This window comes from Erinaceus europaeus, chromosome 13 (assembly GCF_950295315.1).
Source record: "Erinaceus europaeus chromosome 13, mEriEur2.1, whole genome shotgun sequence".
Lineage (NCBI taxonomy): Eukaryota > Metazoa > Chordata > Mammalia > Eulipotyphla > Erinaceidae > Erinaceus > Erinaceus europaeus.
Genome location: NC_080174.1, coordinates 89,484,885 through 89,497,161, shown reverse-complemented (window position 1 = coordinate 89,497,161; position 12,277 = coordinate 89,484,885). Strand labels below are relative to the sequence as shown.

General features: G+C 42.3%; 1 protein-coding gene across 2 annotated transcripts in view; it reads right to left on the bottom strand.

The window, feature by feature from the left end:
- The window catches only part of CTH (cystathionine gamma-lyase), a 34,093-nt gene that overhangs the window by 10,414 nt on the left and 11,402 nt on the right, over window positions 1-12,277 (bottom strand). For both annotated transcript variants that reach the window (XM_060206437.1, XM_060206438.1), the window contains exons 5-7: window positions 8,996-9,127; window positions 2,484-2,541; window positions 647-724 (exon numbers count right to left, since the gene is read on the bottom strand). In XM_060206437.1, the coding sequence (XP_060062420.1) occupies window positions 647-724; window positions 2,484-2,541; window positions 8,996-9,127 (268 nt within the window). The remainder of the gene's footprint in view (window positions 1-646; window positions 725-2,483; window positions 2,542-8,995; window positions 9,128-12,277) is intronic.

Sequence of the window (12,277 nt, the reverse complement as noted above, 5' to 3'; positions counted from 1 at the left end):
GTTGAGCGCACATGTTACAGTGCACAAGGACCCTGGTTCAACCCCCCAGCCCCCATCTGCAGGGGGAAAGCTTTGAGAGTGGTGAAGCAGTGCTGCAGGTGTCTCTCTGTCTCTCTGTGTCTCTCTCTCTCTCCCCCTCCCCTTTCGATTTCTGGCTGTCTCTATCCAATAAATTAAGATAATAAAAAATAATAAAAAAGAACCCCCAGCCCAGATAAAAAGAGAATAGTTTTTAAAAAAATCATTACAAAAAAAAAAAAAAGTACATGCACACACACATACATAATATATATGGAGAGAGTAAGCGAGAGAGAGAAATCTACCCTGCCTTAAGACTAAAAAATTCAGTTGGGCTTTACCAAAATTATGATAAAAATTCACATGGGTTTAAAAAGAATATCAGAAATATCCTCTTTATCATGTCAAACAGTCCTGTTACATTACAACTATATTTTCATAAACCTTTTTTTTTTTTACTTTCCTTTTAAAGAATTAGAATTTTCTCAGTGTATCTTTGATTTTTCCCTAAATCAGTAGAATGCTGTTACTTCACATCATTTAGAGGAGCTAGAGAGATAGGCGGGTATAGATACAGATATCAGATGTAGTCTTTCTGGAAGCATCCATCCAACTTTTCAATACTTACAGTTCTGTAGGAAGCGGAGCTTGTCATGGAGGCTCTCAGAATTAAGTGACACTAGGCCCATTACAACATCACTGTGGCCTAAAACAAAACAAAAGCTTCTAAGTTAAAAGTAGTACATGTCTATTCATCACATAATTTCTTTGCTTTTTTTATGATTCCCATGATTTATTTTTTATTTTTTATGTTCTTCACACATTTACTTTGGGGCAACATGAAGTAGGTTCAATATACAGTGATTTAAAAATTATACAAGTTCTCATGTTTCTACTACTCTTTCATGTCTCTTGTATGCTGATAAAAATGTAATCAGACTCTTCTCAACTTTTTTTTTTATTAGTGACTTAATGTTGATTTAAAAATTATAAGATGACAAGGGTATAATTGGAAACTGGAGTAGTTTTTCCGCAGTCACTAATAGGGGTTACTATTACAACTATCTGTCTCTGTCTATAGATATACTTAGCCCACCCCTCCACAATGATCCTGCTTTCACTTCCTTTCTAAGTCACACCTACCATAATTTCTCTTTTCCTTTCTTCTTCTTCTTTTTCTTTTTTTTTTGTTACAGAGCACTGCTCAAGTCTGGCTTATAGTGCTGGAGGGTTGAACCTGGGACTTCAGAGCCTCAGGCATGAGAATATCTTTGTATAACCATTACGCTATCTACTCCTGCACATTTCATGATTTTTAAAATGTGACCTTCACTTGGGAAAAAAAAAAAAAAAAAAGCAAAGCCAAAAAACAAAAGAACTCCCAGGGTGGGGGCCACAAACCCCTATACAAAAAGCTCAATTTAACAAAAATAAATTTCTTCCTAAACTGTTAGTAAAACAAAGTTTAGTTAATTTTAATCTTATGCTTTTAAATCACAAGCATGGTTTTAGCTGCCATAATGAAATTTCATATTTAATCAAAGTTTTTTGTTTGTTTGTTTTTAACTTTCTACATGAGTCACAGGAAAATTCTTGAATAACAGTAGAAGGTATCAAAATGTTAGGGCTAGGTGGTTGTGCATCTGGTAGAACATATGTTACAACACACAACAGTCAGTGCCCCCAGACCCCACCTTTAAGAGGGTACCTTCATGAGTGGTGAAGCAGGGCTAAAAATATCAAGATGAAACTATCTTCAGGAGCCAGGCAGTGGCACACCTGGTTAAGTGCACATGTTACAATGCACAAGGACCTGGGTTCAAGCCCTTGGTCTCCACTTGCAGGGGGAAAGCTTCATGAGTGGTGAAGCAGAACTGCAGGTGTCTCTCTGTCTCTTTCCATCTGTATCTCCCCCTCCTTTCTCAATTTCTTTCTCTATCCAATAATAATAAAAATAGTAAAAAGTACATATTTTCTTTTCTTTTCTTTTTTTAAATATTTTATTTATCTCAATGACAGGCTCAGAGAGAAAGAGAAGACACCAGAGTCCTGCTCAGCTCTGGCTGATGGTGGTGCTGGGGACTGAACCCACCGTCCTCAGAATCTCGGGCACAAAAGTCTTCTGCAGGGGCCAGGTGGTGGTGTACCTGGTTAAGTGCACACACTACAGTGTGCAAGGTCCCAGGTTCAAGCCCCCGGTCTCCACCTGCAGGGGGAAGCTTCACAAGTGGGGAAGCTTCACAAGTGGTAAAGCAGGGCTATAGGTGTCTCTCTGTCTCTTCCCCTCTCTATCTCCCTCTTTCCTGTCAGTTTCTCTTTGTCTCTATCCAATAATAAATAAATAAAATGTTAAAAACAAAAATCTTCTGCAGAACCTTGATGCTGCCTTGCCTCTCCAGCCCAAAGGAACTACTTTCATCTCTCCACGGGAAAAGCATTCAAAGTATAGACTGTGTATGTCTTACCATTCATATATTTTGTTGCTGAATACATGCAAATATCAGCTCCCAGAGCCAAAGGTCGCTGAAAGGAAAAAAAGTCTCCATTTGAATGGGAAACCTTTGCAAAATGTGTTTCCTCACCCACCTGTTTGCTACAGTAAATCCACCTCCTCATTCCCCATTTGAATTTTCAAATAAAATTAAAAGATGAAATTTTTCTAGAATCTCTGATATTACCTTTCCCTTTCACCCTTCTACTGAATACAAATACAAACTATCAGACCTAATATTCTACCCTAAGGCCCAAGTTTTCTGACAATAACATGGAAACTCAGACTGGCAGGTCTCCTGAACCTGTTTCTTTAGATCCTCTGCTGATTGTTCCTTGATATACTACCTACAGCACAGACCTGAGCCTTTTATGACTCAGTGTATGTATATAAAAATGGAGATATAAGCGTTCTCAATTGTTACATCCAGTAAAAACCAATCTTTGATGTTCAATTAACACCTTATAATGTATGCCATGATCTTGACCTTTAATTACAAGTTGTGCCAAGCACAGCCACTTATATACATCTTTATTTCAATTGTTTCACTCACCCAATTGTCCTACAAATTGATCCTTTAGCGTTTCCATTTTCTTTTTCTTCTCTCCCCTCCCCCATTATTGATTATTGTGAGAAAGAGGGTGGAGAACCAGAGCGTAACTATGGCATCAGCAGTGCTGGGGACCACACCCAGGTCCCTGCTGCTTGAGGTTCCAACACCCAGTCCACTGAGCCATCTCCTGGGTCACTCCATTTTCTTAAAAGTGTGTGTGTATGTGTGTGTGTGTGTGTGTGTGTGTGCCATACATGTGTTAACTTCACTAGCTGCTTAGTCTTTAGAAGGTATTAGAATAAAGCGCTAAAAAGGTTGAACATCGAGTGTTTAATGAATTGAATGCAAGATGATGTAAGATGATGTAATGCAAGATAATGTAAGATGATGCTTAAACTACTCTACATGTGTTTGCTCATCTCTAAAGTGATGGGGGGGACAAAGTAATGAGGGCAAAAAAAAAAATCAGTCTAAGTTCTATTTTGACACTGATTTCCTGTAAACTCTGTGGTCAAAAGAAAAAACTGTAGGGGCCTGAGGGGTGGTGCACCAGGTTAAATGCACATGTCACCATGTGCAAGGACCTGCGTTCAAGTCCCCATTCCTCACCTACAGAGGTCTTATTTTTCTCTATCCCTCTCTATCTCCCCACCCCTCTTAATCTCTCTGTCCTGTCAAAAAGAAAGAAAGAGAGAAAAAATAGTGAACATCTGTACTTTGCATAACATAGCTACTGAAGCACCATCTAAAATAATTTACCTAACTTAATAAACTCAGTACTGTAGGACTCTTAATTGTACTGATGAAAAGAAATAAAGAAAAAATACAATACACCATTCCAATTAAAACACTGGCTGAGAGGGAGTCGGGCAGTAGCGCAGCGAATTAAGCGCACATGGCGCAAAGGGCAAGGACCAGCGTAAGGATCCAGGTTAGAGACCCCGGCTCCCCACCTGCAGGGCAGTCACTTTACAGGCGGTGAATCAGGTCTGCAGGTGTCTGGCTTTCTCTCCCCCTCTCTCCATTTCTCTCTTTGCCCTATCCAACAACAACGACATCAATAACAACAATACCAATAACTACAACAATAAAACAACAAGGGCAACAAAAGGGAATAAATACATAAATATTAAAAAAAACAACAACACGTTGGCTGAGAAACCCAAAGGTTCTCCTCTGAGACTCTTCTCTATGCTGGTTTGTTCTTTTTGTCTTCTTTAAGACTTGCAGGAGGCAAAAGGGAGAAGAAGGAAAACATACCCAGTATTTATAAGGAAACTTCTATGGAAGACTTGCTTTGGGGAGCCAATGCCCTGGGGCTGCTTGGGGGACAATGTGACTCCAATTAATTGAACTGGAATGAACTCCAATTGAAACAATTGTTGTCAGCCCCTGATGTGAAAAACATAATGTGGGGGTTCAGAAAGGTGGAAAAACTGGCCCTTCTGAGTGATGGTGACAAAGAAAGCTGGGTCTGATGAGTAACAGACCGGCCCAGCTCAAACAAGTCGAGTAATCTCTACGGGAACACACCGTGACTCAGCCACTTCAACCCTGGGCTGTTTTGACTAGTCGGTTGTGAGTGGCACACGGGAGTAGGAGTCTGAGAGTGAAAATCACGTCAGACAAAAATGATGATGCCAGATTTTTACTTGGAAACAACTGGTTTTACCCAATGAAGGTACCAAACACATAAGCAGCCAAAGGGGGCTCGGACAGCGGCACACTCAGCTGAGCATACATAGTACCCATCACAAGGCTGTGGGTTCCACCCCCACTCCCCACCAGCTTTTAGTAAGATGGTGCTTAAACTTCTTTACATGTGTTTACTCAGCTCTAAAATGATGTGCGGTGGGGTGGGGGACAAAATAATGAAGGCTGATGAAAGCGGGCAGGGCTTCCAGGACTCTGCAACAGAATCGAACTATCGGAAGTGTCCTGAGACTAACTGCAAAGGACAGGCAGGAAAACAGGAACTTGGAGGAAAGAAAGGGATGAGCTAGGTTCCTTATTAGAAAGGAGAGCGTATGGGGGGAGAGAAGGCACAGCAAACGTAAAAGGATCGTACCAAAATGATGTCATAAAAGGAACAAAATGGTGGTCTGGGAGGTGGCGCAGTGGATAAAGTGCTGGACTCTCAAGCGTGAGGTCCTGAGTTCAAGCCCCGGCAGCACATGTACCAGAGTGATGTCTGATTCTTTCTCTCCTCCTATCTTTCTCATCAATAAATAAATAAAATCTTTAAAAAAAAAAAAAAAAAAAAAAGAACAAAATGGTAAAAACCTCTAGCAAAGTAGGTCTAAACAGGAAAGGAACAGGGGGCCCGGCGGTGACTCACTGGGTTAAGCACCATAGTGCAAAGCATAAGGATCCCGGTTTGAACCCGCCAGCTCCCCACCTGCAGTGGAGGTCACTTCAGAGGCAGTGAAGCAGGTCTACAGGTGTCTCTCTCCCTCTATATCTCCCCCTCCTCTCTTTGTCCTATCAAATGAAATGAAAAAAGAAAGAGAAGAAAGAGGAAAGGAAGAAAAGGAAAAAAATGGCCACAGGAGCAGTAGACTCGTAGTACTGCACTGGCCCCCATCAATAACCCTGGAGGCAAAGAAAACAAAACAAAAACAAACAAACAAATGAAAGCAAAGAAGCAGCCTGGAAGCTGGCACCACAGGAAGAAGGATTTACAAGAATGGGGTCTGAAGTTCAATCCGAGCATGGCCCACGCCAGAGTGATGCTCAGTTCCCTCTTTTTTATTTATTCATTTATTCCCTTTTGTTGCCCTTGGTGTTTTATTGTAGTTATTATTGTTGTTAGGACAGAGAGAAATGGAGAGAGGAGGGGAAGACAGAGATGGGGATACAAAGATAGATACCTGTAGACCTGCTTTACCATCTGTGAAGCGACGCCCCTGCAGGTGGGGAGCCTAGGGCTCGAACCAGGATCCTTATGTTGATCCTTGGGCTTTGTGCCACGTGCACTACCCACTGCGCTACTGCCGGACTCCGGCTCAGTTCCCTCTTATCTGCTCTCTCATTAATTCACTGAGTTTTCAGAGGAAAACAATAGAAGACAGAAGGACTTCACTGAGTAGAGGTGTACATAGAGGGGGTGCTAAGTGTCTGTCTTGCCATGAGCACAGCCCAAGTCTGAGCTGTGGGCACAGAGGAGGTGCTGAGGTCATACAGGAATCTGGTGCTAATGTCTCTCCCTCCCTCTGCCCTTCTCCACTCGGTCTGAATGGGAAAAAAAAGACAAATGGCCCAGAGCAGTGAAAGTGCACATGCCCAAAGCTCTAATTCTGCAAACAAACAGTCTAAGAGAAGCACTCAGGCCGTCCTAGGCACCAGTCACTGGCAGGCAGACACCAGCAAGTCTCCAGAAAATGGACACCTCTTCAGAGAACCTGAAAACTATACCTAAGTTATTTTTTTTCTTTTAAAATATTTTTCAAATATTTATTTATTTTGATAGGACAGCGATAAATTAAGAGGGGAAGAGGTGGAGAAGAAAAAAAAAGAAAAAGATACTGGCGAACTCTCAGAAGGCTAGAAATGGACCTACCCTATGACCCTGCAATTCCTCTCCTGGGGATATATCCTAAGGAACACAACACATCCATCCAAAAATATCTGTGTACACATATGTTCTTGGCAGCACAATTTGTAATAGCCAAAACCTGGAAGCAATCCAGGTGTCCAACAACAGATGAGTGGCCGAGCAAGTTGTGGTCTATATACACAATGGAATACTACTCAGCTATTAAAAATGGTGACTTCACCGTTTTCAGCCGATCTTGGATGGACCTTGAAAAAAATCATGTTGAGTGAAATAAGTCAGAAACAGAAGGATGAATATGGGATGATCTCACTCTCAGGCCAAAGTTGAAAAACAAGATCAGAAAAGAAAACAGAAGTAGAACCTGAAATGGAATTGGCATATTGCACCCAAGTAAAAGATTCTGGGGTGGGTGGGTGGGTGGGGAGAATACAGGTCCATGAAGGATGATAAATGACATAGTGGGGGTTGTATTGTTAACTGGGAAACTGGGGAATGTTATGCATGTACAAACTATTGTATTTACTGTTGAATGTAAAACATTAATTCCCCAATAAAGAAATAATTAAAAAAAAAAGATACTGGCAGCACTGCTTCACGACTCATGAAACTTCCTTCTCTGCAGCTGGGGACAGGGGAGCTTGAACCCCAGTCTGCATACAAGGTAAGGAGTGAGTTCAAGAGGCTGGGAATATGGACCCACCTGTCAATGTTCATGTCCAGTGGAGAAGCAATGACAGAAGCCAGAACTCCCAACTTCTGCACCCCCCATAAAGAATTTTGGCCCAGGTGGCGCAGTGGATAAAGCTTTGGACTCTCAAGCATGAAGTCCTGAGTTCAATCCCTGGCAACACATGTACCTGAGAGATGTCTGCTGCTTTTTTCTCTCTCCTCCTATCTTTCTCATGAAAAATAAATAAATAAAAATCTTAAAAAAAAAAAAAAAAGACTTTTGGCCTGTACTCTCAGTGGGGGAGAAGTGATGGGTGGGAAGATGACCAGAGGGCTCTGAACTCCAACTCCACCAGGACCCACAGAGAGAGGAAGAAAAAGGGAGGGACATTTGGATGTAGTAATAGGTGTAGGTGTGAGTAATAGGTGTGAGTTGGGAAGGAGGAGAAGATGGGACCTTAAAAGGGGTGGGGGCAGATATATACAAATACAGACAGATAGTTGTAGAAATAATAGTCAACCCATATCTACAACCTTAGGAGAACTATGTAGCTTCCAGTGGAGGGCGTGGGGACACAGACTCAGGGGGTGGGAACGGTGTGGAGTTGTATCCCTATTGTCTTATAATTTTGTAAAACAATATTAAATCACTGGGGAGTCAGGGGGAAGCACAGAGGGTTAAGCACACGTGGTGCAAAGTGTAAGGACCACTGTAAGGATCCCGGTTAGAGCCCCCGGCTCCCCACCTGAAGGGAGTCGCTTTACAGGAGGTGAAGCCAGGTCTGCAGGTGTCTCTTTCTCTCCCCGTCTTCCCCATCTCTCTCCATTTCTCTGTCCTATCCAACAATGAGGTGAAGCCAGGTCTGCAGGTGTCTCTTTCTCTCCCCGTCTTCCCCATCTCTCTCCATTTCTCTGTCCTATCCAACAATGACTACATCAATAACAACAACAATAATAACTACAACTATAAAAAACAAGGGCAACAAAAGGAATAACTAAATAAATATTAAATCGCTGATTTAAAAAGTATATAAACAAAGAAATAGGGAGTCAGGCAGTAGCGCAGCTGGTTAAGCACACATGGTAGTAGTAAGCGCAAGGACCTGCGTAAGGATCCTGGTTTGAGCCCCCAGTTCCCCACGTGCAGGGGAATCGCTTCACAGGTGGTGAAGCAGGTCTGCAGGTGTCTGTCTTTCTCTCCTCCCTCTGTCTTCCCCTCCTCTCTCCATTTCTCTCTGTCCTATCCAACAACATCACTAACAACAATAATAACTACAACAAAAATAAAAAACAAGGGCAACAAAAGGGGAAAAAATAAATATAAAAAATTAAAGAAAGAAATATCTGCCCTCCTAAAAATAGAGCGAGTTCAACCAGGTGCATCACAACCTAACCCCAAGATTTGCTTGTTTTTATGAGAAGGAGAAAAGAGAGAGATAGAGTTGAGTTTTGCTTACCTATGGTTTCTAGTGGTGCTGGAATTGAACCTGACACCTCTGGGGTCTCAGGAAAATTCTGCACCATCTCCCTGGCCATTAGTCCAACATTTAAAATTTTTATTTCTCTGTCTACTTAATAATTATTATTAAATTTTATAAGTTTGATAAGATATAGAATTAATTTAACTAAGTCATTTCTTCCCAGTTACAGATGTCAGAGAAGCATACTAATAATTACAATACAATAATAATGATAAGTTTCAAATTACCTGGAAGTACGCTGACATGAAAGTATTATCCACCACTAAAATGATGTCTCCATGCTTATGGACAATATGTGCACAGGCTTCGATATCAACCATCTTCAAGCCGGGGTTTGTGGGGGTTTCAATCCAAACAAGCTGAAAGCAATTCAATAACCGGCATCAGTGAGGGGAAAGTCCACAGCACAGACGTGCATCTTACATGTAGCCGCCTGCAAGGCCCCACCGGGAAAGTCTGGGTGAAAGTGAGACTTGCTCAGGTCTGTAGCCTAAGCTCCATATGTCTCACTAGTCACAGCTGAGTAACTAACCCTCTAGGATCCTCAGACTTACCACCAGATCAAAGCAGGGCTTGGCAACATTGACCTGTCAGAACAGGGAGGGGAGAGGGAACAGGGGGCGGTGCACCTGGCAGATTACACAAGTCACCATGTGCAAGGAGCCAGGGTGAAAACCCAGGTCCAAGGATTCTGGCGATAGCACAACGGGTTAAGCGCACATGGCGCAAAGTGCAAGGACTGGCTTAAAGATCCCAGTTTGAGCCCCCATCTCCCCACCTGCAGGGGAGTAGCTTCACAGGCGGTGAAGCCGGTCTGCAGGTGTCTGTCTTTCTCTCCCCCTTTCTGCCTTCCCCATCTCTCTCCATTTCTCTCTGTCCTATCGAACAACAACAACATCAGTAATAACAACAACAAAACAATAAGGGCAACAAAAGGGAATAAATAAATATTTTTTTTAATTAAATAAAAACCCCCCAAAAACCCAGATCCACACCTGCAGGGGCTTGGAGGGAGGAGCTTCACAGGCAGTGAAGAAGTACTTTAGGTGTCTTTCCTTCACCCCTTCCTTCCTCTCTTTTTAAATTTTATTTATTTATTTTACTAAAAATCTGCTCAGCACTGGCTTATGGTGATGCAGGGGACTGAACCTGAGACTTTGGAGCCTCAGGTACGAGCGTCTTTGCATAACCATTATGTTCCTCTCCACCTTAAAATATTTAATTAGTTTATTTATTTGAGAGAGAAAGAGATACCAGAGCACTGTTTAGCTCTGGTTTACTGTGGTGCTGGAGATTGAACCTGGGACTTTGGAGCCTCAAGCATGAGCGTCTCTTTGTAGGTGTCTTTCTCTCCCCCTCTCTGTCTTCCCCTCCTTTCTCCATTTCTCTCTGTCATATCCAACAACAACGACATCAATAATAACTACAACAATAAAACAAGGGCAACAAAAGGGAATAAATACTAAAAAAAAAAAAGACATAAACTCCAAATGACGGTGTAGCTATTTCAGAAGGGAAACAGTCTAAATAACTCAAGTCAAGAAAAAAAAAAAAGCACTAAAACAACAAGGGCAACCAAAGGAAATAAGACTCAGATCAGCTACTTGAATAAGTGTCTTTTCACCCAAGCAAGATAAAAAAAAGTTCCCATTTAAAGGAAATCTGGATCAATCCAAGTTCATGCCCGTGTTAATCTTTTTTTTTTTTTTTAATATTTATTCCCTTTTTTGTTGCCCTTGTTGTTTTATTGTTGTAGTTATTATTGATGTCATTGTTGTTGGATAGGACAGAGAGAAATGGAGAGAGGAAGGGAAGACAAAGAGGAGGAGAGAAAGAGAGACACCTGCAGACCTGCTTCACCGCTTGTGAAGCAACTCCCCTGCAGGTGGGGAGCCGGAGGCTTGAACCGGGATCCTTAAGCCCATCCTTGTGCTTTGCCCCACCTGCTTAACCCGCTGCGCTACTGCCCAACTCCTGCCCGTGTTAATCTTTAAGTAATCAATCACTTGTGTGGAAAGTTTTTCATCTTTGCTAGTCTTCACTGCAACATGATCTTGAACACAATCCAAATCTTTTAATCATTAGCAAAAAAAAAAAAAAAAAAGTTAGAAAAGGCTAACACTGATCTTTCTTCTATGCAAGCAGAATTCATTGACTCAGGAACAACAACCCTTCCAGTGCATCAGAGTTTCCTAGGATGAAGGCTCAGGACTCGTTCTTCACTGTGCTCAAGTATTCCTTACAACTGTTACTGAACCTCTGTCCTCAGGGCTCACAGCCTTGGCAAATTTCCTTTTCTGTAGTCAAATCTTTGTGATGACTTCTCACTCGGTGAATTAAGAATTTCGTGTTCTCACTAATATTTTAACAATTATCATGTTTTTGGGACTCTACTATATGTTTCATTTGCTGTATCCTCCCCCACCCCTTTCTGTTCTATTAAATAGGACAGACAGAAATTGAGAGGGTAAGGGGAGGGGCCAGGCCGTGGTGTACCTGGTTAAGTGTTCACATTACAGTGCACAAGGACCAGGTCCCCACCTGCAAGGGAAGTCTTCACAAGTCTTCTCCCTCTCTCCCTGCAATTTCCTTCTGTCTTTATCTAACTATAAATAAATAAATAAATAAAATATATTTAAAAAGGAGACAGAGAGGAAGAGGAGAGGCCAGGTAATGGCACACCTGGTTGAGCACACACCTTACAGTGTGCAAGGTCCTAGGTTCAAGCCCCCGGTCTCCATTTGCAGGGGAAAAGTTTCACAAGTGGAAAAATAGCTCTTCAGGTCTCTCTCTCTCTCTCTCCCTCCCTTTCTCTATCCCCCCTCCCCTCTCAATTTTCTCCAATCTCTATCCAATAATAAATATATTTTTTTTCTTAGAAAAGGGGAGAAAAGAAAGAGGAGTTAGAGGGGAAAAGATAGACACCTGCAGATTTGCTTTACCGCTCATGAACTGTGCCCCCTGCAGGTGGGGAGTGGGAGTCTGACCCTGGGTGCTTGCACATGGTAACAATGTGTGTGCTCAGTAGTGTACTATATAAAGCAATTTTTCAAAATGAAGAAATTGAGGGGCCGGGTGGTGGCACACATGTTGCAATGTGCAAGGACCGGGGTTTGAGGCCCCCCAGTCCCCACCTGCAGGGGAGAAACTTTGCACGTGGTGAAGCAGGGCTGCAGGTGTGTCTCTGTCCTTCACCTTCTCTATCACCCCTTCCCTCTAGATTTCTAGATATCTCTATTCAGTGAATAACGATTAAAAAATTTTATTATTATTTATTTGTTTGTTATTGGATAGAGACAGAGAGAAATTGAGAGAGAAGGGGGAGATAGGGAGGAAGAGAGACAGAGAGACACCTGCTGACCTGCTTCACCGCCTGTGAAGCGACTCCCCTGCAGGTGGGGAGCCGGGGTCTTGAACCGGGATCCTGACCAGTCCTTGTGCTTTGTGCCAGGTGTGCTTAACCTGCTGCTCTACCACCCGACTCCCAGATAAATTTTTAAGAAAGAGAA